Source organism: Oncorhynchus mykiss, chromosome 23 (genome assembly GCF_013265735.2).
Source record: "Oncorhynchus mykiss isolate Arlee chromosome 23, USDA_OmykA_1.1, whole genome shotgun sequence".
In the NCBI taxonomy this organism is placed as follows: domain Eukaryota; kingdom Metazoa; phylum Chordata; class Actinopteri; order Salmoniformes; family Salmonidae; genus Oncorhynchus; species Oncorhynchus mykiss.
The window spans coordinates 60,548,908-60,575,196 of record NC_048587.1 but is presented as its reverse complement, the minus strand read 5'-3'; the positions used below and the strand labels follow the sequence as shown (position 1 = coordinate 60,575,196).

At 40.8% G+C, this 26,289-nt stretch overlaps 1 protein-coding gene across 9 annotated transcripts in view; it reads left to right on the top strand.

Annotated features, from left to right (window-relative positions):
• LOC110515674 (collagen alpha-1(XIX) chain) overlaps nucleotides 1-26,289 on the top strand; it is a 261,849-nt gene that overhangs the window by 58,098 nt on the left and 177,462 nt on the right. For 7 of the 9 annotated variants that reach the window (XM_036960934.1, XM_036960930.1, XM_036960932.1 and 4 more), the window contains 3 exons: nucleotides 11,006-11,050; nucleotides 18,208-18,243; nucleotides 25,118-25,147. In XM_036960934.1, coding sequence (XP_036816829.1) covers nucleotides 11,006-11,050; nucleotides 18,208-18,243; nucleotides 25,118-25,147 — 111 coding nt within the window. The remainder of the gene's footprint in view (nucleotides 1-11,005; nucleotides 11,051-18,207; nucleotides 18,244-25,117; nucleotides 25,148-26,289) is intronic. The other 2 variants (XM_036960933.1, XM_036960931.1) reach the window with 1 other exon arrangement.

Genomic DNA, 26,289 nt, shown 5'->3' with positions numbered 1-26,289 from the left:
CTCTCTCCCTAAAGACATCATTATCTTCAGCAGACAGCAGAGAGGGAGAGGGGGGACATTTCTCTAAAGATCAACAACATACATCATTTAGAAGTGGCCTCAGTTTCAGCCCACTACCTTCTCTATTGTGTTCCTTCATACCACCACAGTGTTAAGCAGCAGACCTGGGTTCAAATACTATTTGAAATCTTTAAAACAATTTATACGTTTGCTCTAGCCTGTCTGGAGTGCCAGAAGGCGGTGTTTGCAGTTTTGAGCCTATCCTACTGGTCCAGTAAGACAGGCAAGCTCAATCAAGCCCAGATAAAGTATGATTCAAATGCTTTTTGAACCCAGGTCTTACAGGTGGTGAACTGTGCCAGGATGGATCTATACAGTAGGTTGCATACAGAGAGTTAAAACATGTAGGAAGATATTTGGACAGTGGAATCAGAACAAATGTAAATACCTATTCAGTATGTTTTTTTCTTATTCTGAACCCTTAACATTTGTGTAATATTTGAGTGAGTATTGTACTAGGTCCAGATGTCTGCATTTGCTGAAGAGGTACCATTAGCTGATGCCATGACGACAGCTAGTCTTCCAGCAGTCCACTGGCTTTAGTGGGTGTATAAAACTTCTCCCTAGAAACAAACCATTTACATGACCAGGGCTATCCCATCCAGTGGAAATGGGGCTTTTAAATCCAGGATGTATCACAACCGGCCGTGGATGTGAGTCCCATAGGGCGGCCCACAACTGGCCCAGCGTCGTCCGGGTTTGCCCGGTGTAGGCTGTAATTGTAAATAAGGATTTGTTTTTAACTAACTTGCCTAGTTAAAAAAAAGTGAATAAAAAAAAAAAAAAATTTTTTAAATGTCCCTCACAGTGCATGGTTCTAGTCTGTTACCACACAGTTTAATCCACTACAAACTAAAGACATTCTGTTCAATCCATGGTCAGTTCAGGTACTGTGATGAGAAAAATCCCTTGACACACCATATGGTGTTGATAACCTGGTTTATGGTCTGGATTATTTGAATGGCCTATGAGATCAGTACATGATCAAGTGTCAAAATGTTTTCTACCTTAACTATTAACCTATAGAATACCGTAACTATAAACCTATTGTCATGATCGTTATAAGGAGTGGACCAAGATGCAGTGTGGTATGTTTCCATCCTTTTATTAGGAAGAGAAACTCAAAGAACAAAAACAATAAAGCGAAAAAACTAAACGTGAAGCTCAAAGTAGTACTCACATGCAACTATACCTAGACAAGATCCCACAAAGCACAAAGGGGAAATGGCTGCCTAAATATGATCCCCAATCAGAGACAACGATAAACAGCTGCCTCTGATTGGGAACCATACCAGGTCAACATAGAAATATAATCACCTAGATGCCCACCCTAGTCACACCCCGACCTAACCAACATAGAGAATACAAATATCTCTATGTTCAGGGCGTGACACCTATAGAATTCCACTATAACTATAAACCTATAGAACACCACCATCGCTATAAACCTATAGAATACCACTATAACGATAAACCTATGAATACCACCATAACTATACACCTATAGAATACCACTATAAACCTATAGAATATCACCATCACTATAAACCTATAGAATACCACTATAACGATAAACCTATGAATACCACCATAACTATACACCTATAGAATACCACTATAAACCTATAGAATATCACCATCACCATTAACCTATAGAATACCACTATAAACCTATAGAATACCACCATCACTATTAACCTATAGAATACCACCATCACTATAAACCTATAGAATACCACTATAAACCTATAGAATACCACTATAAACCTATAGAATACCACCATCACTATTAACCTATAGAATGCCACCATAACTATAAACCCATAGAATACCACTATAAACCTATAGAATACCACTATAAACCTATAGAATACCACTATAAACCTATAGAATACCACCATAACCATACATCTATAGAATACCACTATAAACCTATAGAATGCCACCATCATTATTAACCTATAGAATACCACTATGAACTTATAGAATACCACCATAACTATAAACCTATGGAATACAACTATACACCTATAGTATACCACTATAAACCTATAGAATACCACCATCACTATTAACCTATAGAATACCACCATAACTATAAACCCATAGAATACCACTATAAACATATAGAATACCACCATAACTATAAACCTATGGAATACAACTATACACCTATAGTATACCACTATAAACCTATAGAATACCACTATAAACCTATAGAATACCACCATAACTATAAACCTATGGAATACAACTATACACCTATAGTATACCACTATAAACCTATAGAATACCACTATAAACCTATAGAATACCACCATCACTATTAACCTATAGAATACCACCATAACTATACACCTATAGAATACCACTATAAACCTATAGAATACCACTATAAACCTATAGAATATCACTATAAATATACACCTATAGAATACCACCATCACTATAAACCTATAGAATACAACTATAAACCTATAGAATACCACCATCACTGTTAACCTTTAGAATACCACCATCACTATAAACCTATAGAATACCACTATAAACCTACAGAATACCACTATAAACCTATAGAATGACACTATAAACCTATAGAATAACACTATAAACCTATAGAATAACAATATAAACCTATAGAATACCACCATAACTACACACATATAGAAAACCACTATAAACCTATAGAATACCACCATCACTATAAACCTATAGAATACCACTATAAACCTATAGAATACCACTATAAACCTATAGAATACCACCATCACTATACACCTATAGAATACCACCATAAATATACACCTATATAATATCACTATAAACCTATAGAATACCACCATCACTATTAACCTATAGAATACCACCATCACTATAAACCTATAGAATACCACTATAAACCTATAGAATACCACTATAAACCTATAGAATACCACCATCACTATTAACCTATAGAATACCACTATAAACCTATAGAATACCACCATCACTATACACCTATATAATACCACTATAAACCTATAGAATTCCACCATCACTATTAACCTATAGAATACCACTATAAACCTATAGAATACCACCATCACTATACACCTGTAGAATACCACTATAAACCTATAGAATACCACCATCACTATTAACCTATAGAATACCTCTATAAACCCATAGAATACCACCATCACTATACACCTATAGAATACCACTATAAACCTATAGAATACCACCATCACTATTAACCTATAGAATTCCACTATAAACCTATAGAATACCACCATCACTATACACCTATAGAATACCACTATAAACCTATAGAATACCACCATCACTATTAACCTATAGAATACCACTATGAACTTATAGAATAACACCATAACTATAAACTTATAGAATACCACCATAACTAGAAACCTACAGAATACCACCATCACTATAAACCTATAGAATACCACTATAAACCTACAGAATACCACCATAACTATAAACCTATAGAATACCACCATCACTATAAACCTATAGAATACCACTACAAACCTATAGAATACCACCATCACTATAAACCTATAGAATACCACCATCACTATAAACCTATAGAATACCACCATCACTATAAACCTATAGAATACCACTATAAACCTACAGAATACCACTATAAACCTATATAATACCACTATAAACCTATAGAATACCAATATAAACCTATAGAATACCACCATAAACCTATGGAATACCACTATAAACCTAAAGATTACCACCATCACTATAAACCTATAGAATACCACTATAAACCTATAGAATACCACCATCACTATTAGCCTGTAGAATGCCACCATAACTATAAACCTATAGAATACCACTATAAATCTATAGACTATACCACCATCACTATTCACCTATAGAATGCCACCATAACTATTAACCAATAGAATACCACTATAAACCTATACAATACCACCATAACTATTAACCTATAGAATACCACTATAAACCTATAGAATACCAGCATCACTATACACCTATAGAATACCACTATAAACCTATAGAATACCACCATCACTATTAACCTATAGAATACCACTATAAACTTATGGCATACCACCATCACTATAAACTTATAGAATACCACCATAACTATTTACCTATAGAATACCACTATAAACCTATAGAATACCGCTATAATCCTATAGAATACCACCATAACTATAAACCTATAGAATACCACCATCACTATTAACCTATAGAATACCACTATAAACCTATAGAATACCACTATAAACCTATAGAATACCACTATAAACATATAGAATGCCACCATAGCTATAAACCTATAGAATACCACCATCACTATTAACCTATAGAATTCCACCATCACTATAAACCTATGGAATACCACTATAAACCTATAGAATACCACCATCACTATAAACCTATAGAATACCACTATAACTCTATAGAATACCACTATAAACCTATAGAATACCACTATAAATCTATAGAATACCACTATAACTCTATAGAATACCACTATAAACCTATAGAATACCACCATCACTATAAACCTATAGAATACCACTATACATCTATAGAATACCTCTATAACTCTATAGAATACCACTATAAACCTATAGAATACCACTATAACTATAAACCTATAGAATACCACTATAAACCTATAAATTACCACTATAACTATAAACCTATAGAATACCACTATAAACCTATAGAATACCACCATAACTATTAACCTATAGAATACCACTGTAACTATAAACCTATAGAATACCACTATAAACCTATAGAATACCACTATAGAATACCACTATAAACCTATATAATACCACTATAAACCTATAGAATACCACTATAAACCTATAGAATGCCTCTATAAACCTATAGAATACCACCATAAACCTATAGAATGCCACTATAAACCTATAGAATACCACTATAAACCTATAGAATACCACTATAAACCTATAGAATGCCACTATAAACCTATAGAATACCACTATAAACCTATATAATACCACTATAAACCTATATAATACCACTATAAACCTATAGAATACCAATATAAACCTATAGAATACCACTATAAACCTATAGAATACCACTATAAACCTACAGAATACCACTATAAACCTATAGAATACCACCATAACTATAAACCTATAGAATACCACTATAAACCTATAGAATACCACTATAAACCTGTAGAATACCACTATAAACCTACAGAATACCACTATAAACCTATAGAATACCACCATAACTATAAACCTACAGAATACCACTATAAACCTACAGAATACCACTATAAACCTATAGAATACCACCATAACTATAAACCTATAGAATACCACTATAAACCTATAGAATACCACTATAAACCTATACAATACCACCATCACTATACACCTATATAATACCACTATAAACCTATAGAATTCCACCATCACTATTAACCTATAGAATACCACTATAAACCTATAGAATACCACCATCACTATACACCTGTAGAATACCACTATAAACCTATAGAATACCACCATCACTATTAACCTATAGAATACCTCTATAAACCCATAGAATACCACCATCACTATACACCTATAGAATACCACTATAAACCTATAGAATACCACCATCACTATTAACCTATAGAATTCCACTATAAACCTATAGAATACCACCATCACTATACACCTATAGAATACCACTATAAACCTATAGAATACCACCATCACTATTAACCTATAGAATACCACTATGAACTTATAGAATAACACCATAACTATAAACTTATAGAATACCACCATAACTAGAAACCTACAGAATACCACCATCACTATAAACCTATAGAATACCACTATAAACCTACAGAATACCACCATAACTATAAACCTATAGAATACCACCATCACTATAAACCTATAGAATACCACTACAAACCTATAGAATACCACCATCACTATAAACCTATAGAATACCACCATCACTATAAACCTATAGAATACCACCATCACTATAAACCTATAGAATACCACTATAAACCTACAGAATACCACTATAAACCTATATAATACCACTATAAACCTATAGAATACCAATATAAACCTATAGAATACCACCATAAACCTATGGAATACCACTATAAACCTAAAGATTACCACCATCACTATAAACCTATAGAATACCACTATAAACCTATAGAATACCACCATCACTATTAGCCTGTAGAATGCCACCATAACTATAAACCTATAGAATACCACTATAAATCTATAGACTATACCACCATCACTATTCACCTATAGAATGCCACCATAACTATTAACCAATAGAATACCACTATAAACCTATACAATACCACCATAACTATTAACCTATAGAATACCACTATAAACCTATAGAATACCAGCATCACTATACACCTATAGAATACCACTATAAACCTATAGAATACCACCATCACTATTAACCTATAGAATACCACTATAAACTTATGGCATACCACCATCACTATAAACTTATAGAATACCACCATAACTATTTACCTATAGAATACCACTATAAACCTATAGAATACCGCTATAATCCTATAGAATACCACCATAACTATAAACCTATAGAATACCACCATCACTATTAACCTATAGAATACCACTATAAACCTATAGAATACCACTATAAACCTATAGAATACCACTATAAACATATAGAATGCCACCATAGCTATAAACCTATAGAATACCACCATCACTATTAACCTATAGAATTCCACCATCACTATAAACCTATGGAATACCACTATAAACCTATAGAATACCACCATCACTATAAACCTATAGAATACCACTATAACTCTATAGAATACCACTATAAACCTATAGAATACCACTATAAATCTATAGAATACCACTATAACTCTATAGAATACCACTATAAACCTATAGAATACCACCATCACTATAAACCTATAGAATACCACTATACATCTATAGAATACCTCTATAACTCTATAGAATACCACTATAAACCTATAGAATACCACTATAACTATAAACCTATAGAATACCACTATAAACCTATAAATTACCACTATAACTATAAACCTATAGAATACCACTATAAACCTATAGAATACCACCATAACTATTAACCTATAGAATACCACTGTAACTATAAACCTATAGAATACCACTATAAACCTATAGAATACCACTATAGAATACCACTATAAACCTATATAATACCACTATAAACCTATAGAATACCACTATAAACCTATAGAATGCCTCTATAAACCTATAGAATACCACCATAAACCTATAGAATGCCACTATAAACCTATAGAATACCACTATAAACCTATAGAATGCCACTATAAACCTATAGAATACCACTATAAACCTATATAATACCACTATAAACCTATATAATACCACTATAAACCTATAGAATACCAATATAAACCTATAGAATACCACTATAAACCTATAGAATACCACTATAAACCTACAGAATACCACTATAAACCTATAGAATACCACCATAACTATAAACCTATAGAATACCACTATAAACCTATAGAATACCACTATAAACCTGTAGAATACCACTATAAACCTACAGAATACCACTATAAACCTATAGAATACCACCATAACTATAAACCTACAGAATACCACTATAAACCTACAGAATACCACTATAAACCTATAGAATACCACCATAACTATAAACCTATAGAATACCACTATAAACCTATAGAATACCACTATAAACCTATAGAATACCACTATAAACCTATAGAATACCACTATAAACCTATAGAACACCACTATTAACCTATAGAATACCACTATAAACCTACAGAATACCATATATCTAAGCGGATGTTCAGATCAGTTTATCATGAATATGTTCCTGCATCATAAATATCGATCCAGACCTGCAGATGGGAAACTGACACTCAGTGCTATACCAGTAGAGGATGTTGATCTCACATTAAAATGGCTCTGGGCGATTTATATTACTATTGGCAAAGTCAACGGCGCTCAATGTTCACACATTAAAAACCTGTAAAAAACCTCTAGAGGAACTCCTCCCCCCCCGTTCAGCTCAAACTGTGGCGCATGGAACGCAAAAATATTCTTAGAAATATTTAACCTCCACACATTAAAATGCAGCAGTTGAAAATCTGCAGTCAGAGCTTTTTTATGTATGGTGGCTATACATGATGAAGCTGTCTGGTATGGTCTCAATGGTTTCTTATACTGTACAATCAATAGCTGTCTGGTATGATCTCAATGGTTTCTTATACTGTACAATCAATAGCTGTCTGGTATGGTCTCAATGGTTTATTATACTGTACAATCAATAGCTGTCCTGTAGAGATTTATGTATGTGTGTATTTATGTGACTGGGACAAAGCACATCAATGAACATTTCTGTAAATGTGAGAGATTTAGCCAGCTGGCTAGTTTTCATGCAGTAATATTGATATAGTGTCCATTAGTTTATTATGTCTAGGGAACTATGCTTGGTTAAATGGGCTAATCTGACTTCTTCCAAAGTGTAATGTGTTAAAGTCCAAATGAAATCAGATGCTGAAATTGGGTTAAAATGTGTTATCTATTATAACACAACACATGTCTGGAGACAAGCCAGGTTTTAACATCAGTATCTATCTATCGTACATGATGTGAAAAACAAGCCATTTGGACAGACTGGGCATTATTACTGTATACTATGTGACTAACAGACAGTGCATCATGTAGGCCAGACCAAAGGTGGAACATTGAGTCTTCTGCATTACGAAGCATTTACATGACACTACAGAATCCTATGACAGCCATGTTAGTTCCTGTTCACATTATATAACATGGGGAATATTGAAACAATCTAACTGAGTGTCTAGGATTAGAACACTTGTCACGGTCGTCCTCCTCTTCATCTGAAGAGGAGAGGCGAGAAGGATCGGAGGACCAAGATGCGGCGTGTTCATGATGAAATTTAATAAAGAAAACACTGAACACTGAAACACACTATACAAAACAATATACGATCGTGAAGCTAAATGAGAACTGTGCTGACACAAGCAATCAACATAGACAATCACCCACAAACAAACAGTGAAACCCAGGCTACCTAAGTATGATTCTCAATCAGAGACAACTAATGACACCTGCCTCTGATTGAGAACCATACTAGGCCGAAACATAGAAATACCCAAATCATAGAAAAACAAACATAGACTGCCCACCCCAACTCACGCCCTGACCATACTAAATAATGACAAAAACAACAGAAATAAAGGTCAGAACGTGACAAACACTATTTTTTAAGTGTTCCACTCCGCTAGCCAGCACCTCGCCCAAACACGTGTGTGTTTCTTTCGCCTCTGGATTACAGGTTTACCATTGAACTTGAAGCCCAGAGAAATATATTTAGAGACTTTGGCCATTTTTCATATTTAGAGAATCAAGGAGAGCCGCACACTCAGGGAGCTCAGATGCAATAATATTTATGTCCAACGTTTCCACAGACAAGCTGTCTTCATCAGGTTATAATGACAAACACTGTGGGGTGACTAGTTTATAGAGTGTCAAAGGACACACACAGGTGTCTGTAATCATGGCCGGGTGTGGCCTGATATCATTGGTTAATCCTCAGATATAATAGCATATAAAAAACAAATGGATAGCGTACGATCATAGATACAATTTGGCTACATAAGCCTACAAACATTTACAATGACACAATCACAATAATCACAAGAATGTCTTCAGATCAAAGTCTACGTTGAGACTGAAGGGAGCAAGACTCTTTAAATTGAAGATCCAGGCAGCCTCTTGTTTTAAACAATAAATCCCTCTCCTAGGGAGGGTGACATGTTCGATACCAATATAACGTAGAGACAAAATCGAGGGGTTTGCTTCCAAAAACCTGTAATCCAGACAAGTTGACGCGATGCTATTCCACTGATTTATGACCACTTTTCTTCTCTGGCCTCCATTGATTTAGTCACCCTAATCAACACCCTAGTCAACTGTAGGCTAGGTTCTGACTAACAGAGAGTCAACTGTAGGCTAGTGGCTGACTAACAGAGAGTCAACTGTAGGCTAGGTGCTGACTAGCAGACAGTCAACTGTAGGCTAGGTGCTGACTAACAGAGAGTCAACTGTAGGCTAGGTTCTGACTAACAGAGAGTCAACTGTAGGCTAGGTTCTGACTAACAGAGAGTCAACTGTAGGCTAGGTGCTGACTAACAGAGAGTCAACTATAGGCTAGGTGCTGACTGGAAAAATGTCTTTGTTCTTTATTGACCACATAAAGGTGTCTAATGTCTTTGTTCTTTATTGACAACAGAAAGGTGTCTAATGTCTTTGTTCTTTATTGACAACAGAAAGGTGTCTGTCTTTGTTCTTTATTGACAACAGAAAGGTGTCTGTCTTTGTTCTTTATTGACCACAGAAAGGTGTCTAATGTCTTTGTTCTTTATTGACAACAGAAAGGTGTCTGTCTTTGTTCTTTATTGACAACAGAAAGGTGTCTGTCTTTGTTCTTTATTGACCACAGAAAGGTGTCTAATGTCTTTGTTCTTTATTGACAACAGAAATGTGTCTAATGTCTTTGTTCTTTATTGACAGCAGAAAGGTGTCTAATGTCTTTGTTCTTTATTGACAGCAGAAAGGTGTCTAATGTCTTTGTTCTTTATTGACAGCAGAAAGGTGTCTAATGTCTTTGTTCTTTTTTGACAACAGAAAGGTGTCTAATGTCTTTGTTCTTTTTTGACAATAGAAAGGTGTCGAATGTCTTTGATCTTTATTGACAACAGAAAGGTGTCTAATGTCTTTGTTCCTTATTGACAACAGAAAGGTGTCTGATGTCTTTGTTCTTTATTGACAACAGAAAGGTGTCTGATATATTTGTTTGTTCCCAGGGTTTGAAAGGAGACTCAGGTCCTATTGGCCCCAAAGGTGATAAAGTAAGTCATAATCCTCATCTATGGTTTGGTTTTAAACAGTAGTAAATAGCATGAGCTGATGCACACCCCAAACTGTTTTATAGAGGGGCTAACAGACAGTAAACTGTAGGCTAGGTGCTGACTAACAGAGAGTCAACTGTAGGCTAGGGGCTGACTAACAGAGAGTAAACTGTAGGCTAGGTGCTGACTAACAGAGAGTCAACTGTAGGCTAGGGGCTGACTAACAGACAGTAAACTGTAGGCTAGGTGCTGACTAACAGAGAGTCAACTGTAGGCTAGGTGCTGACTAACAGAGTCAACTGTAGGCTAGGTGCTGACTAACAGAGTCAACTGTAGGCTAGGTGCTGACTAACAGAGTCAACTGTAGGCTAGGTGCTGACTAACAGAGAGTCAACTGTAGGCTAGGTGCTGACTAACAGAGAGTCAACTGTAGGCTAGGTGCTGACTAACAGACAGTAAACTGTAGGCTAGGTTCTGATTAACAGAGAGTCAACTGTAGGCTAGGTGCTGACTAACAGAGTCAACTGTAGGCTAGGTGCTGACTAACAGAGTCAACTGTAGGCTAGGTGCTGACTAACAGAGTCAACTGTAGGCTAGGTGCTGACTAACAGAGTCAACTGTAGGCTAGGTGCTGACTAACAGAGAGTCAACTGTAGGCTAGGTGCTGACTAACAGAGAGTCAACTGTAGGCTAGGTGCTGACTAACAGACAGTAAACTGTAGGCTAGGTTCTGATTAACAGAGAGTCAACTGTAGGCTAGGTGCTGACTAACAGAGTCAACTGTAGGCTAGGTGCTGACTAACAGAGTCAACTGTAGGCTAGGTGCTGACTAACAGAGTCAACTGTAGGCTAGGTGCTGACTAACAGAGTCAACTGTAGGCTAGGTGCTGACTAACAGAGAGTCAACTGTAGGCTAGGTGCTGACTAACAGAGTCAACTGTAGGCTAGGTCTTGACTAACAGAGAGTCAACTGTAGCCTAGGTGCTGACTAACAGAGTCAACTGTAGGCTAGGTGCTGACTAACAGAGTCAACTGTAGGCTAGGTGCTGACTAACAGAGTCAACTGTAGGCTAGGTGCTGACTAACAGACAGTAAACTATAGGCTAGGTTCTGACTAATGGAGAGTCAACTGTAGGCTAGGTGCTGACTAACAGACAGTAAACTATAGGCTAGGTTCTGACTAATGGAGAGTCAACTGTAGGCTAGGTGCTGACTAACAGACAGTAAACTATAGGCTAGGTTCTGACTAATGGAGAGTCAACTGTAGAGAAAGGTAGAAAGTTGTGTACTCCCTACATGTTCCCAACTATTTGATAGGAAAACATAACCAACATTTCAACAACGCATCGCCTTTTTCAGGGTGGCTTTGTATATTAACATTGTACAATCATGTACACTCATGGATAGATACAAACATTAGGAATACACGGGTCATGTGACAAAGCACACCACCCAGGTAGCATTACCGATCCTCTGACCTCAGAATCCAATCTGTTTGACCACTGGTCATTTCACCAAACAGACTGAACATCATTGGACTGGAACTACTCTCATCATAGCACATTACAAACTTGATCTGCTGTCCAGCCCAGATTATAGCGTTGTACAGAGTGCAATGTAGTATTTCTGATCAGTCAGACATGCCAATTATTTGTACCAGACACATCCTTCTAAAAAACCTCATGCCTCACTGGTGGTCAGTGTAAACGGATTCTACTACCATATCATTAGACCTCTAAATGGGTACATGACAAGTTCAACCATTTCCATCATTGAAAAAAGTCTAGAGGGGTCCATCAAGCTGGGGATTTAAAGCATTCATAAAAACAGTGGAGACTTGATTATCAGCAGTCTTTATAGCCTGTTCATTGAAAGGGAATTTGATTTACAGTAGACAACTTCCTCTTATTGCAATTCAAAATACACGTAGAAAAGAATAAATCTAATAGCACAGTGGGATTTCCTTGCTCTGTAAGAGATGGAATGTGTTCCGTTCTCTAATTAGTTACCGTATTGTTCATATTTACACGTACGGTACTCAGGCATGCACACATACACACATTAACTCACACTTTCATTATTGGTGAGGGAGCGGCTGTATGATTGTAGGGTTATGTGCACAGTCTTCCAGCCTTGAAGTTTTAATGAGCTATCTGTTTGGTTCTCGGAGGGAGGGAGGGAGGGAGGGAGGGAGGGAGGGAGGGAGGGAGGGAGAGAGAGAGAGAGAGAGAGAGAGAGAGAGAGAGAGAGAGGGAGGGAGAGGGAGGGAGGGAGGGAGGGAGGGAGGGAGAGAGGGAGAGAGGGAGAGAGGGAGAGAGGGGGAGAGAGAGAGAGAGAGAGAGAGAGAGAGAGAGAGAGAGAGAGAGAGAGAGAGAGAGAGAGAGAGAGAGAGAGAGAGAGAGAGAGAGAGAGAGAGAGAGAGAGAGAGAGAGAGAGAGAGAGAGAGAGAGAGAGAGAGAGAGAGAGAGAGAGAGAGAGAGAGAGAGAGAGAGAGAGAGAGAGAGAGAGCGCCAAATGAGTCTATTTTGTAGAGCTATCGGAGGGAGGGGCAAATGTGATTATTTTGGGTGACAACTGTGAATACAACCAAAACGGTCATGAATAACTAATCAGTCATAAATGATCTTAACTTTCCAGATCATATAGACCTAATTGGTTAGTGACAAAGTTTGGCAAATGTCTAAAAACTTTGTACCATGGTTGCAAGTCATTGTAAACAAAATACTGTAGCTCAGTTGGTAGAGAATCGGTCTGAAGATGCCAGGATAGTGGGGTCGATTCCTGGGACCGTCTGTAAAAAATATATGCACGCCTGACTATAAGATTCTTTGGATAAAACGTGTCTGGTAAATGGCATGTAAGACAAGCAGTGAAGGAAGGGAGGGAGGGAGGGAGAGAGAACCAAATGAGTCTATTTTGTAGAGCTATCGGAGGGAGGGGCAAATGTGATTATTTTGGGTGACAACTGTGAATACAACCAAAACGGTCATGAATAACTAATCAGTCATAAATAATCTTAACTTTCCAGATCATATAGACCTAATTGGTTAGTGACAAAGTTTGGCAAATGTCTAAAAACTTTGTACCATGGTTGCAAGTCATTGTAAACAAAATACTGTAGCTCAGTTGGTAGAGAATCGGTCTGAAGATGCCAGGATAGTGGGGTCGATTCCTGGGACCGTAGGTAAAAAAATATATGCACGCCTGACTATAAGATTCTTTGGATAAAACGTGTCTGGTAAATGGCATGTAAGACAAGCAGTGAAGGAAGTCCTTTATTAAAGCAGGACATAACACTTCTTTATTGACTTCAGTTATCCACTACACTTATAGTTATCCACTACACTTATAGTCTCGCACTGATCTGACAAACCATTAAGGAGGTTCTATTTAAAGGAAACTTGTTTTTTTAAAGGACATGTATTCATTATAAAGGACATGTATTCATTATAAAGGACATGTATTCATTATAAAGGACACATGTATTCATTATAAAGGACACATGTATTCATTATAAAGGACATGTATTCATTATAAAGGACATGTATTCATTATGAAGGACATGTATTCATTATAAAGGACATGTATTCATTATAAAGGACATGTATTCAATATAAAGGACATGTATTCAATATAAAGGACATGTATTCATTATAAAGGACATGTATTCAATATAAAGGACATGTATTCAATATAAAGGACATGTATTCATTATAAAGGACATGTATTCAATATAAAGGACATGTATTCATTATAAAGGACATGTATTCAATATAAAGGACATGTATTCAATATAAAGGACATGTATTCATTATAAAGGACATGTATTCATTATAAAGGACATGTATTCATTATAAAGGACATGCATTCATTATAAAGGACATGTATTCATTATAAAGGACATGTATTCAATATAAAGGACATGTATTCATTATAAAGGACATGTATTCATTATAAAGGACATGTATTCATTATAAAGGACATGTATTCATTATAAAGGACATGTATTCATTATAAAGGACATGTATTCATTATAAAGGACATGTATTCATTATAAAGGACATGTATTCATTATAAAGGACATGTATTCATTATAAAGGACATGTATTCATTATAAAGGACATGTATTCATTATAAAGGACACATGTATTCATTATAAAGGACACATGTATTCATTATAAAGGACATGTATTCATTATAAAGGACATGTATTCATTATAAAGGACATGTATTCATTATAAAGGACATGTATTCATTATAAAGGACATGTATTCATTATAAAGGACACATGTATTCATTATAAAGGACACATGTATTCATTATAAAGGACATGTATTCATTATAAAGGACATGTATTCATTATAAAGGACACATGCTTACAAACCGTAATTCAATGGATAGTGAACATATTTTATTTGAAAATCAGGCAGAGGGAAAGTTTTATAGAGAAGGAAGATACTATTATGGAGAAATATCCAGCTTGTGCATGTGAGAATAGATAGTAGAAAAAAACAGATGAGAGTAGACCAGGGAGTTGAGAGGTACTGTTTACGTTGTGTCATGGGAAAACTACTCTCTTCCTACTACTTTCTTTCAAAGAAGTTTACACAGTTGGGAAATACCTGGTACCTAATGGCAGAAGTAAAGTATTCTAGACAAACAGTCAGCTTGTGAGAATAGACAGTAAATGAATAGAGAATAATATAGTGGAAAGTGCGTGATACATTGAGCTAACGTTTACTATTGTCATCATGGGAAACCCTCCCATCTCTGAATCTACCACCTGGCTTGTTAACTAAACAAGGTGTCATGGATGTCTCTGTGTTAACACTGAAAATGCTTTTTACCTGAAGTTATGAAGCCAATGGTTATTTTATCGTCCGTCAGATCTGATAATATCATGTTATCCACCTGCCTCTATCTCTCTCACACACACACACACACACACATCGCCTGACAGAAAGGAGACACGCACACACTCACACATACACCACATCGCCTGACAGAAAGAATACACACAGCCTCACACATACACCACATCGCCTGACAGAAAGAACACACACACACTCACACATACACCACTTTGCCTGACAGAAAGAACACACACACACATACACCACATCGCCTGACAGAAAGAACACACACACACACACACACACACACACACACACACATTGCCTGACGTAAAGGACTGTCCCGAAACAGTCTTCATTTCCTGACACAAATATTGACCTTTAAACAGGACAGAGTCCCAAATGGCAACCTATTCCTTATATGGGATGGACAGCACACCAGACATAGGTTCCTAGGGAATAGGATGGACAGCACACCAAACATAGGTTCCTAGGGAATAGGATGGACAGCACACCAGACATAGGTTCCTAGGGAATAGGATGGACAGCACACCCGACATAGGTTCCTAGGGAATAGGATGGACAGCACACCAGACATAGGTTCCTAGGGAATAGGATGGACAGCACACCCGACATAGGTTCCTAGGGAATAGGATGGACAGCACACCAGACATAGGTTCCTAGGGAATAGGATGGACAGCACACCAGACATAGGTTCCTAGGGAATAGGATGGACAGCACACCAGACATAGGTTCCTAGGGAATAGGATGGACAGCACACCAGACATAGGTTCCTAGGGAATAGGATGGACAGCACACCAGACATAGGTTCCTAGGGAATAGGATGGACAGCACACCAGACATAGGTTCCTAGGGAATAGGATGGACAGCACACCAGACATAGGTTCCTAGGGAATAGGATGGACAGCACACCAGACATAGGTTCCTAGGGAATAGGATGGACAGCACACCAGACATAGGTTCCTAGGGAATAGGATGGACAGCACACCAGACATAGGTTCGTAGGGAATAGGATGGACAGCACACCAGACGTACAGTAGGTTCCTAGGGAATAGGATGGACAGCACACCAGACATAGGTTCCTAGGGAATAGGATGGACAGCACACCAGACATAGGTTCCTAGGGAATAGGATGGACAGCACACCAGACATAGGTTCCTAGGGAATAGGATGTCATGTGGTATGAAGACCAGACATAGGTTCCTAGGGAATAGGATGGACAGCACACCAGACATACAGTAGGTTCCTAGGGAATAGGATGGACAGCACACCAGACGTAGGTTCCTAGGGAATAGGATGGACAGCACACCAGACATAGGTTCCTAGGGAATAGGATAGACAGCACACCAGACATAGGTTCCTAGGGAATAGGATGGACAGCACACCAGACATAGGTTCCTAGGGAATAGGATGGACAGCACACCAGACATAGGTTCCTAGGGAATAGGATGTCATGTGGTATGAAGACCAGACATAGGTTCCTAGGGAATAGGATGGACAGCACACCAGACATATGTTCCTAGGGAATAGGATTGACAGCACACCAGACATAGGTTCCTAGGGAATAGGATGGACAGCACACCAGACATAGGTTCCTAGGGAATAGGATGGACAGCACACCAGACATAGGTTCCTAGGGAATAGGATGGACAGCACACCAGACATATGTTCCTAGGGAATAGGATGGACAGCACACCAGACATACAGTAGGTTCCTAGGGAATAGGATGGACAGCACACCAGACATAGGTTCCTAGGGAATAGGATGTCATGTGGTATGAAGACCAGACATAGGTTCCTGATACTATTTGCAACTATTCCTTTAGTTATGCTTTGCCAGGCAAGCTCAATCAAGCCCTGATAATGTTTTTGAAATTATGTGAAATAGTTTTTGAACCCAGCTGTGGTGGACAACACACACACACACACAGCTAAATGAAGCAGTAACACAAGGTGCTGTTTATTTTGACTGACCTTTAAAGCTCTGCATGCACAAGCCCTCCCGCAAGCACCGCCGCTTGGCTCGACGTGCAGGTAACTTCTTCAGACATTTATTTAGAGAAGTAATAATCTCTGACAGTATTTACAGTCTAAGAGAATGATTGAATACCAGAAATTCCTTTCCTTTCAAAATGAATCGTCTGAATGTGTGTCACTTGACGTTCCGTGTTGTACTATACGTTGTGTATGATAGGTGCTGAGGAAAGATCCATATAAGAGTCAATAAATTGATGAATGACTAATGAGTTCAACGATAAAAAACAACAGTTTTTCTCTCCCACAGGGTGATACAGGTCTTCAAGGTCTGCCTGGTCTAAGTGTGAGTATGCAGTCTTTTATGCAGCTGTCTTCATATGAATCTATACACACACACACACACACACACACACACACACACACACACACACACACACACACACACACACAGGGGGGATGAGGAGGGGGGATGAGGAAAGTGGAATGAGGAGGAATGAGGGGGGTTGCGTGGAAGGAGGGGGGTTGCGGAGAGTGGAAGGAGGGGGATGAGGGGGGATGAGGAGAGGGGAAGGAGGAGGAATGAGGGGGGATGAGGAGAGGGGAAGGAGGGGGGATGAGGAGAGTGGAAGGAGGGGGGAAGGAAGAGAGGGGAAGGAGAAGGAATGAGGGGGGATGAGGAGAGGGGAAGGAGTGGGGATGAGGAGAGGGGAAGGAGGAGGGATGAGGAGAGGGGAAGGAGGAGGGATGAGGAGAGGGGAAGGAGGAGGGATGAGGGGGGATGAGGAGGGGAGAGAGGGATTTGGAACTGCTCAGGTGAACAGTCTCAGTGTCACATTACCATCCACCTCTGTGCTGTCTGGGAGGTCAGGCAAGGAGAGGCTAGACAGGTGTAGATGAGGATGGTTAAACCCCTCTCTCCACACCTCTCCTGGGGCTTGGAGCATGGTGGAGAGCAGGCAGGTAGACCACTGGTCTGGAGCTCTGGGGGGAATGATGGGAAGGGCAGGAAAAGATGAGAAGGGGGTGACAGGTAGCATCCATGGTGGACCTACATGTGTGAGAGAAGTTGAAGTCATGGTTTCCTTCACTCTGTCTCTCAACTTTGAAGTTTTATTAGTCAAATTTAAGTTATCATGTATGCCGAATGCAACAGGTGAAATGCTTACTTACAAGCCCTTAAAACCAACAATGCAGTTTTAAGAAAATGCTTTAAGAAAATATTTACAAAGAACAAAAAGTAACACAATAAAATAACAATAACGAGGCTATATACAGGGGGTACCTGGTCAATGTGCGTGGGTACAGGTTAGTCGAGCTCATTTGTACATGTAAGTAGGGGTAAAGTGACTATGCATAGATAATAAACAGTGAGTAGCAGCAGTGTTAAAACAAATGGAGGGGGGGGTGTCAATGTAAACAGTCCTGGTGGCCATTTGATTAATTGTTCAGCAGTCTTATGGCTTGGTGGTAGAAGCTGTTAAAGAGCCTCTTGGACCCAGACTTGGTGCTCCAGTACCGCTTGCCGTGTGGTAGCAGAGAGAACAGTCTATGACTTGGGTGACTGGAGTCTTTTTTGGGCCTTCCTCTAACACCGCCGAGTATAGAGGTGCTGGATGGCAGGAAGCTTGGCCCCGGTGATGTACTGGGCCGTACGCACTACCCTCTGTAGCTCCTAATGGTTGGATGCCGAACAGTTGCCATACCAGGCGGTGATGCAACCGGTCAGGATGCTCTCGATGGTGCATCTGTAGAACTTTTTGAGGATCTGGGGACCCATGACAAATATTTTCAGTCTCCTAAGGGGGAATAGGTTTTGTCATGCCCTCTTCACAACTGTTTTGGTGTGTTGGACCATGATAGTTTGTTGGTGATGTGGACACCAAGGAAACTCTCGACCCACTCCACTACAGCCCTGTCGATGTGAATGGGGGCGTGTTCGACCCTCCTTTTCCTGTAGTCCACGATCATCTCCTTTGTCTTGCCCACGTTGAGGGAGAGTTTGTTGTCCTGGCACCACACTGCCAGGTCTCTGGCCTCCTGCCTATAGACTGTATCATCGTTGTCGGTGAGACAGCCTATAGGCAGGAGGCCTTACCACCGTTGTGTCGTAAGCAAACTTAATGATGGTGTTGGAGTCGTGCTTGGCCACGCGGACTTGGGTGAACAGGGAGTACAGGAGGGGACTAAGCACATACCCCTGAGGGGCCCCAGTGTTGAGGATTGGCGTGGCAGATGTGTTGTTGCCTACACTTACCACCTGGGGGCGGCCCGTCAGGAAGTCCAGGATCCAGTTGCAGAGGGAGGTGTTTAGTTCCAGGGTCCTTAGCTTAGTGATGAGCTTTGTGGGCACTATGGTGTTGAATGCTGAGCTGAAGTCAATGAACAGTATTCTTACAAAGGTGTTCATTTTGTCCTGGTGGGAAAGGGCAGTGTGGAGTGCGATTGAGATTGCGTCATCTGTGGATCTATTTGGGCGGTATGCGAATTGGAGTGGGTCTAGGGTTTCCGGGATGATTGTGTTGATGTCAGTCATGACCAGCCTTTCAATGAACTTCATGGCTACTGACGTGAGTGCTACGGGGCGGTAGTCATTTAGGCAGGTTACCTTCGCTTTCTTGAGCAGAGGGACTATGGTGGTGTGCTTGAAACATGTAGGTATTACATGTACAGGATACACATGGCAGACACTGTCCAATTCAATGCTTACTGGCAGGTTCCTTCTGGACAATGCAACAACAATAAGAAATAATAAAAGATAAGAATACCAACATAAAATAAATGGCTCAGTAGAATAAAATAAACCTCTCCTCTCCTCAGCTCTCCTCTCCTGAGCTCTCCTCAACTCTTCTCTCCTCAACTCTCCCCTCCTCAACTCTCCTCTCCTCTCCTCTCCTCAACTCTCCTCAGCTCTCCTCACCTCTCCTCAACTCTCCTCTCCTCAGCTCTCCTCTCTTCTCCTCAGTTCTCCTGTCTTCTCCTCAGCTCTCCTCTCTTCTCATCAGCTCTCCTCTCTTCTCCTCAGCTCTCCTCTTCTCCTCAGCTCTCCTCTTCTCCTCAGCTCTCCTCTTCTCCTCAGCTCTCCTCTTCTCCTCAGCTCTCCTCTCTTCTCCTCAGCTCTCCTCTTCTCCTCAGCTCTCCTCTCTTCTCATCAGCTCTCCTCTCTTCTCCTCAGCTCTCTTCTTTCTTCTCCTCACCTCTCCTCAACTCTCCTCTCCTCAGCTCTCCTCTCTTCTCCTCAGTTCTCCTGTCTTCTCCTCAGCTCTCCTCTCTTCTCATCAGCTCTCCTCTCTTCTCCTCAGCTCTCCTCTTCTCCTCAGCTCTCCTCTTCTCCTCAGCTCTCCTCTTCTCCTCAGCTCTCCTCTTCTCCTCAGCTCTCCTCTTCTCCTCAGCTCTCCTCTTCTCCTCAGCTCTCCTCTCTTCTCCTCAGCTCTCCTCTTCTCCTCAGCTCTCCTCTCTTCTCATCAGCTCTCCTCTCTTCTCCTCAGCTCTCCTCTTCTCCTCAGCTCTCCTCTTCTCCTCAGCTCTCCTCTTCTCCTCAGCTCTCCTCTTCTCCTCAGCTCTCCTCTCTTCTCCTCAGCTCTCCTCTTCTCCTCAGCTCTCCTCTCTTCTCCTCAGCTCTCCTCTCTTCTCCTCAGCTCTCCTCTCTTCTCCTCAGCTCTCCTCTCTTCTCCTCAGCTCTCCTCTTCTCATCAGCTCTCCTCTCTTCTCCTCAGCTCTCCTCTTCTCATCAGCTCTCCTCTTCTCATCAGCTCTCCTCTCTTCTCCTCAGCTCTCCTCTCTTCTCCTCAGCTCTCCTCTCTTCTCCTCAGCTCTCCTCTTCTCATCAGCTCTCCTCTCTTCTCCTCAGCTCTCCTCTTCTCCTCAGCTCTCCTCTTCTCCTCAGCTCTCCTCTCTTCTCCGCAGCTCTCCTCTCTTCTCCTCAGCTCTCCTCTTCTCATCAGCTCTCCTCTCTTCTCCTCAGCTCTCCTCTCTTCTCCTCAGCTCTCCTCTTCTCATCAGCTCTCCTCTCTTCTCCTCAGCTCTCCTCTTCTCATCAGCTCTCCTCTCTTCTCCTCAGCTCTCCTCTTCTCCTCAGCTCTCCTCTCTTCTCCTCAGCTCTCCTCTCTTCTCCTCAGCTCTCTTCTTTCTTCTCCTCAGCTCTCCTCTCTTCTCATCAGCTCTCCTCTCTTCTCATCAGCTCTCCTCTCTTCTCCTCAGCTCTCTTCTTTCTTCTCCTCAGCTCTCCTCTCTTCTCCTCAGCTCTCCTCTCTTCTCCTCAGCTCTCCTCTCTTCTCCTCAGCTCTCCTCTCTTCTCAACAGCTCTCCTCTCTTCTCCTCAGCTCTCCTCTTCTCCTCAGCTCTCCTCTTCTCCTCAGCTCTCCTCTTCTCCTCAGCTCTCCTCTTCTCCTCAGCTCTCCTCTCTTCTCCTCAGCTCTCCTCTCTTCTCCTCAGCTCTCCTCAACTCTCCTCAACTCCCCTCAACTCCCCTCAGCTCTCCTCTCCTCAGCTCTCCTCTCCTCAACACTCCTCTCCTCAACACTCCTTTCTTCTTCTCAGCTCTCATCTCTTCTCCTCAGCTCTCCTCTCTTCTCCTCAGCTCTCCTCTCTTCTTCTCAGCTCTCTTCTTTCTTCTCCTCAGCTCTCCTCTCCTCAACTCTCCTCTCCTCTCCTCTCTTCTCCTCCCCACTGACTCAGTCTAGGAGTTCCAGACGCCAGTCTCTCCCAGTAGACCCTCAGCGTTCAGTGAATCCCAGTAGAAGCCTCAGCATGCTTCATGCATAGTGCTCCTATAATTGGGCTGGCTGCACTGTCTGCTTGTCCTCTCTAGTTCTGTTAACATGAGCCCAGGGGAGAGGGAGCTTAGTGGGAGCATAGCCTAGAAACTCCTAGACAGAGACTGGTAGATTAATATACACACACATGCATGGGTGCACACACACTCACAGAGACGCACAATGCTCACACGCGCACACACAAACAATGCATGAACCCACGCACGTACACACACACACACTAATACACACAGGGCCTGGCTGGTGGTAATAGGGGAGGTGATGGGTGACGATTAAGAGTATACTGTGAGTGGTTAGCTAATTATCTGCCCTGCCACGTCTCATTAGCACTGGAGCGAAGCAGAGTGTGTGTGACACCGTCCCTTTCATGTCACCCAAATACTTACCAAACCCCAACCGAAAACTGTCACCGTTGACGAGCTATTTACACTAGCTAATTATACATTAATAAGAGACGAATCAGGATAACAGAAATTCTATCCTGGCTATCGAGAACACCATGGTTGGCGTTACCAGGTCTTCTCACAACAGCCTTGTAAACAACATTGCAGTGATAGTGGACGTACTATCACTGAACACTTACTGAACGCTACTAAATGGTAGTATAGATGAACTAGCCGATATACCCCATTCAGGTTAACCCAAGGTTTCCTTTTTACAAGTACTGTGTAGATATGCTATACATTGAGAATGAATTGAGTTAGTAAAGCAGTGCTTTGTGAGATAGAACATTGTGTTTTATAGAGGGGCATCACGGTTCCTAGCTGTCGTTCATGTTTACAGCCGCTGTCACAGATACCAAAGGCTTGTCAGCCGTCTTGTTAAACGATACATTTCTGTCCACCGTTTTAAAGGGGCAGTCTGGGATTTAAAAAAAACAATGAAGCCGCCACCCTGCCACAGTTTTGGTAAACGGCTAAGGACTGCCCATCCATGAGATCAAAATGATAGTTTTAACCATGTTCTGAAGCTCAGCAGGGCGAGGCAACCCTGTTCCTGGAGTACACAGGTACTGCAGGGTTCTGTTCTAACTAGGCACCACACCTGATCAACTGAGCTAATTGATCAGTTCAGTGATTGCCTGAATTCAACACACCTGGTCTTCCAGGTCGATTAAATCAAAAACAGGAACTGCCTACCCCTGATGTGCAGTGTTTGTTTACAATTATATTGTTGACAAACAATGGAGTAAAATAGAAGCTTATATTTGGGGTTTTGATGGGGTACGACAGTTGAACTAAGCTCATGAAACATTTGAAGTTATCATGGGTATATATCACCCCCCAAAAAAGTACAAAACAGGATGTACCAACTACAGATTGCACCTTTAAGCACAGAGACAGGAGCCTGTGAGTGACACATTCTGTACACATGTCATGTTATGAATGGCTATTTTCTGCAGCTGCTGCTTCCAAGAAAAAGGCCTCAGTGTTTTTGCGAGGATGCCAATTGAAAGGGGACACCACTTATTTGGGATGGATGTGTAAGCTGATAGGTTGATCTGTGGCCCTGAATGTGGACAGTAGTTTGTGAGGACAGACAACTCTGTCCGTCCGCCCGTCCGTCCGTCTGTCCGCCCGTCTGCCCGTCTGCCCGTCTGTCTGTCCGCCTGTCCGTCTGTCTGTCTGTCTGTCTGTCTGTCTGTCTGTCCGCCTGTCTGCCTGTCCGTCCGTCCGCCCGTCTGCCTGCCTGTCTGCCTGTCTGTCCGTCCGTCTGTCTGACTGTCTCTGTCTGTCATCCGTCTGTCTGTCCATATGTCTGTCTGTCCTTTTGATTGTATGTCTGTCTGCATACATGACTGTCTGTCTGTCTGTCTGCTCCCCTCCCATCCACCCACATCCCCAGGAGTGTGTCTGCTCCCCTCCCTTCCACCCACATCACCAGTAGGAGTGTGACTGCTCCCCTCCCTTCCACCCACATCACCAGTAGGAGTGTGACTGCTCCCCTCCCTTCCACCCACATCACCAGTAGGAGTGTGTCTGCTCCCCTCCCTTCCACCCACATCACCAGTAGGAGTGTGTCTGCTCCCCTCCCTTCCACCCACATCACCAGTAGGAGTGTGTCTGCTCCCCTCCCTTCCACCCACATCGCCCAGTAGGAGTGTGTCTGCTCCCCTCCCTTCCACCCACATCACCAGTAGGAGTGTGACTGCTCCCCTCCCTTCCACCCACATCCCCAGTAGGAGTGTGACTGTGAAAGGCCCTAACCTGGGTTCAAGTAGTACTGCTTGGACTCAGTCCCTTCTGACCCACATTCACAGCAGCATTTTTCAAAGAATTGTTACGAGATTACAAAAACCATAACCTGCCACATTCTGATCAATCTACAAATGCTGTTTTGTTCTTCTGATTGAACTATTTTGTATAGTGTATAATGTGTCTTCAATTAGACTGATATTGTAACTGTCATATTGTAGTTGTCATTGTTTTCTCTTGTTTGTTTCAGGTGGAGAAAGAGGGACTCAAGGGAGATCAGGTATATTCATATTTTCCTTGACATTTCATTGTTTTTATGTGGTACACTGAGTCTGAAACTCACATCCGTATGTACCCAGCAACACATACCTATCTATGCTGTTTTGACAGGCTGTTAAATAAACCAGACATGAAACCAAACAGCCCTCTCCTCCTGATCCAAATCAATTTGATGAAGTGCACTTTTTATTATGTAATTCGTCACGGAACAATGGCCCTGCCTAGGTCAGATTTACAATAGACCCAGGCATACAGCAGTTTATATGAGGCCTTGTCAGATGAGGAATGACAACTGCAGGAGTTATGTTGGAGAACTATGGGAGTTCCTAATATTGATGGCGTACGGACGTGTTATCATTGTGAATGACAACTGCAGGAGTTATGTTGGAGAACTATGGGAGTTCCTAATATTGATGGCGTGCGGACGTGTTATCATTGTGAATGATCTAACAGTGCAGTAGTATCTAACACTGCAGTAGTATCTAACAGTGCAGTAGAATCTAACAGTGCAGTAGTATCTAACAGTGCAGTAGTATCTAACAGTGCAGTAGAATCTAACAGTGCAGTAGTATCTAACAGTGCAGTAGAATCTAACAGTGCAGTAGTGTCTAACAGTGCAGTAGTATCTAACAGTGCAGTAGATTCTAACAGTGCAGTAGTATCTAACAGTGCAGTAGAATCTAACAGTGCAGTAGAATCTAACAGTGCAGTAGAATCTAACAGTGCAGTAGTATCTAACAGTGCAGTAGATTCTAAAAGTGCAGTAGTATCTAACAGTGCAGTAGTATCTAACAGTGCAGTAGTATCTAACAGTGCAGTAGAATCTAACAGTGCAGTAGAATCTAACAGTGCAGTAGATTCTAAAAGTGCAGTAGTATCTAACAGTGCAGTAGAATCTAACAGTGCAGTAGTATCTAACAGTGCAGTAGTATCTAACAGTGCAGTAGTATCTAACAGTGCAGTAGAATCTAACAGTGCAGTAGAATCTAACAGTGCAGTAGTATCTAACAGTGTAGTAGTGTCTAACGGTGCAGTAGTATCTAACAGTGCAGTAGAATCTAACAGTGCAGTAGTATCTAACAGTGCAGTAGAATCTAACAGTGCAGTAGTATCTAACAGTGCAGTAGATTCTAAAAGTGCAGT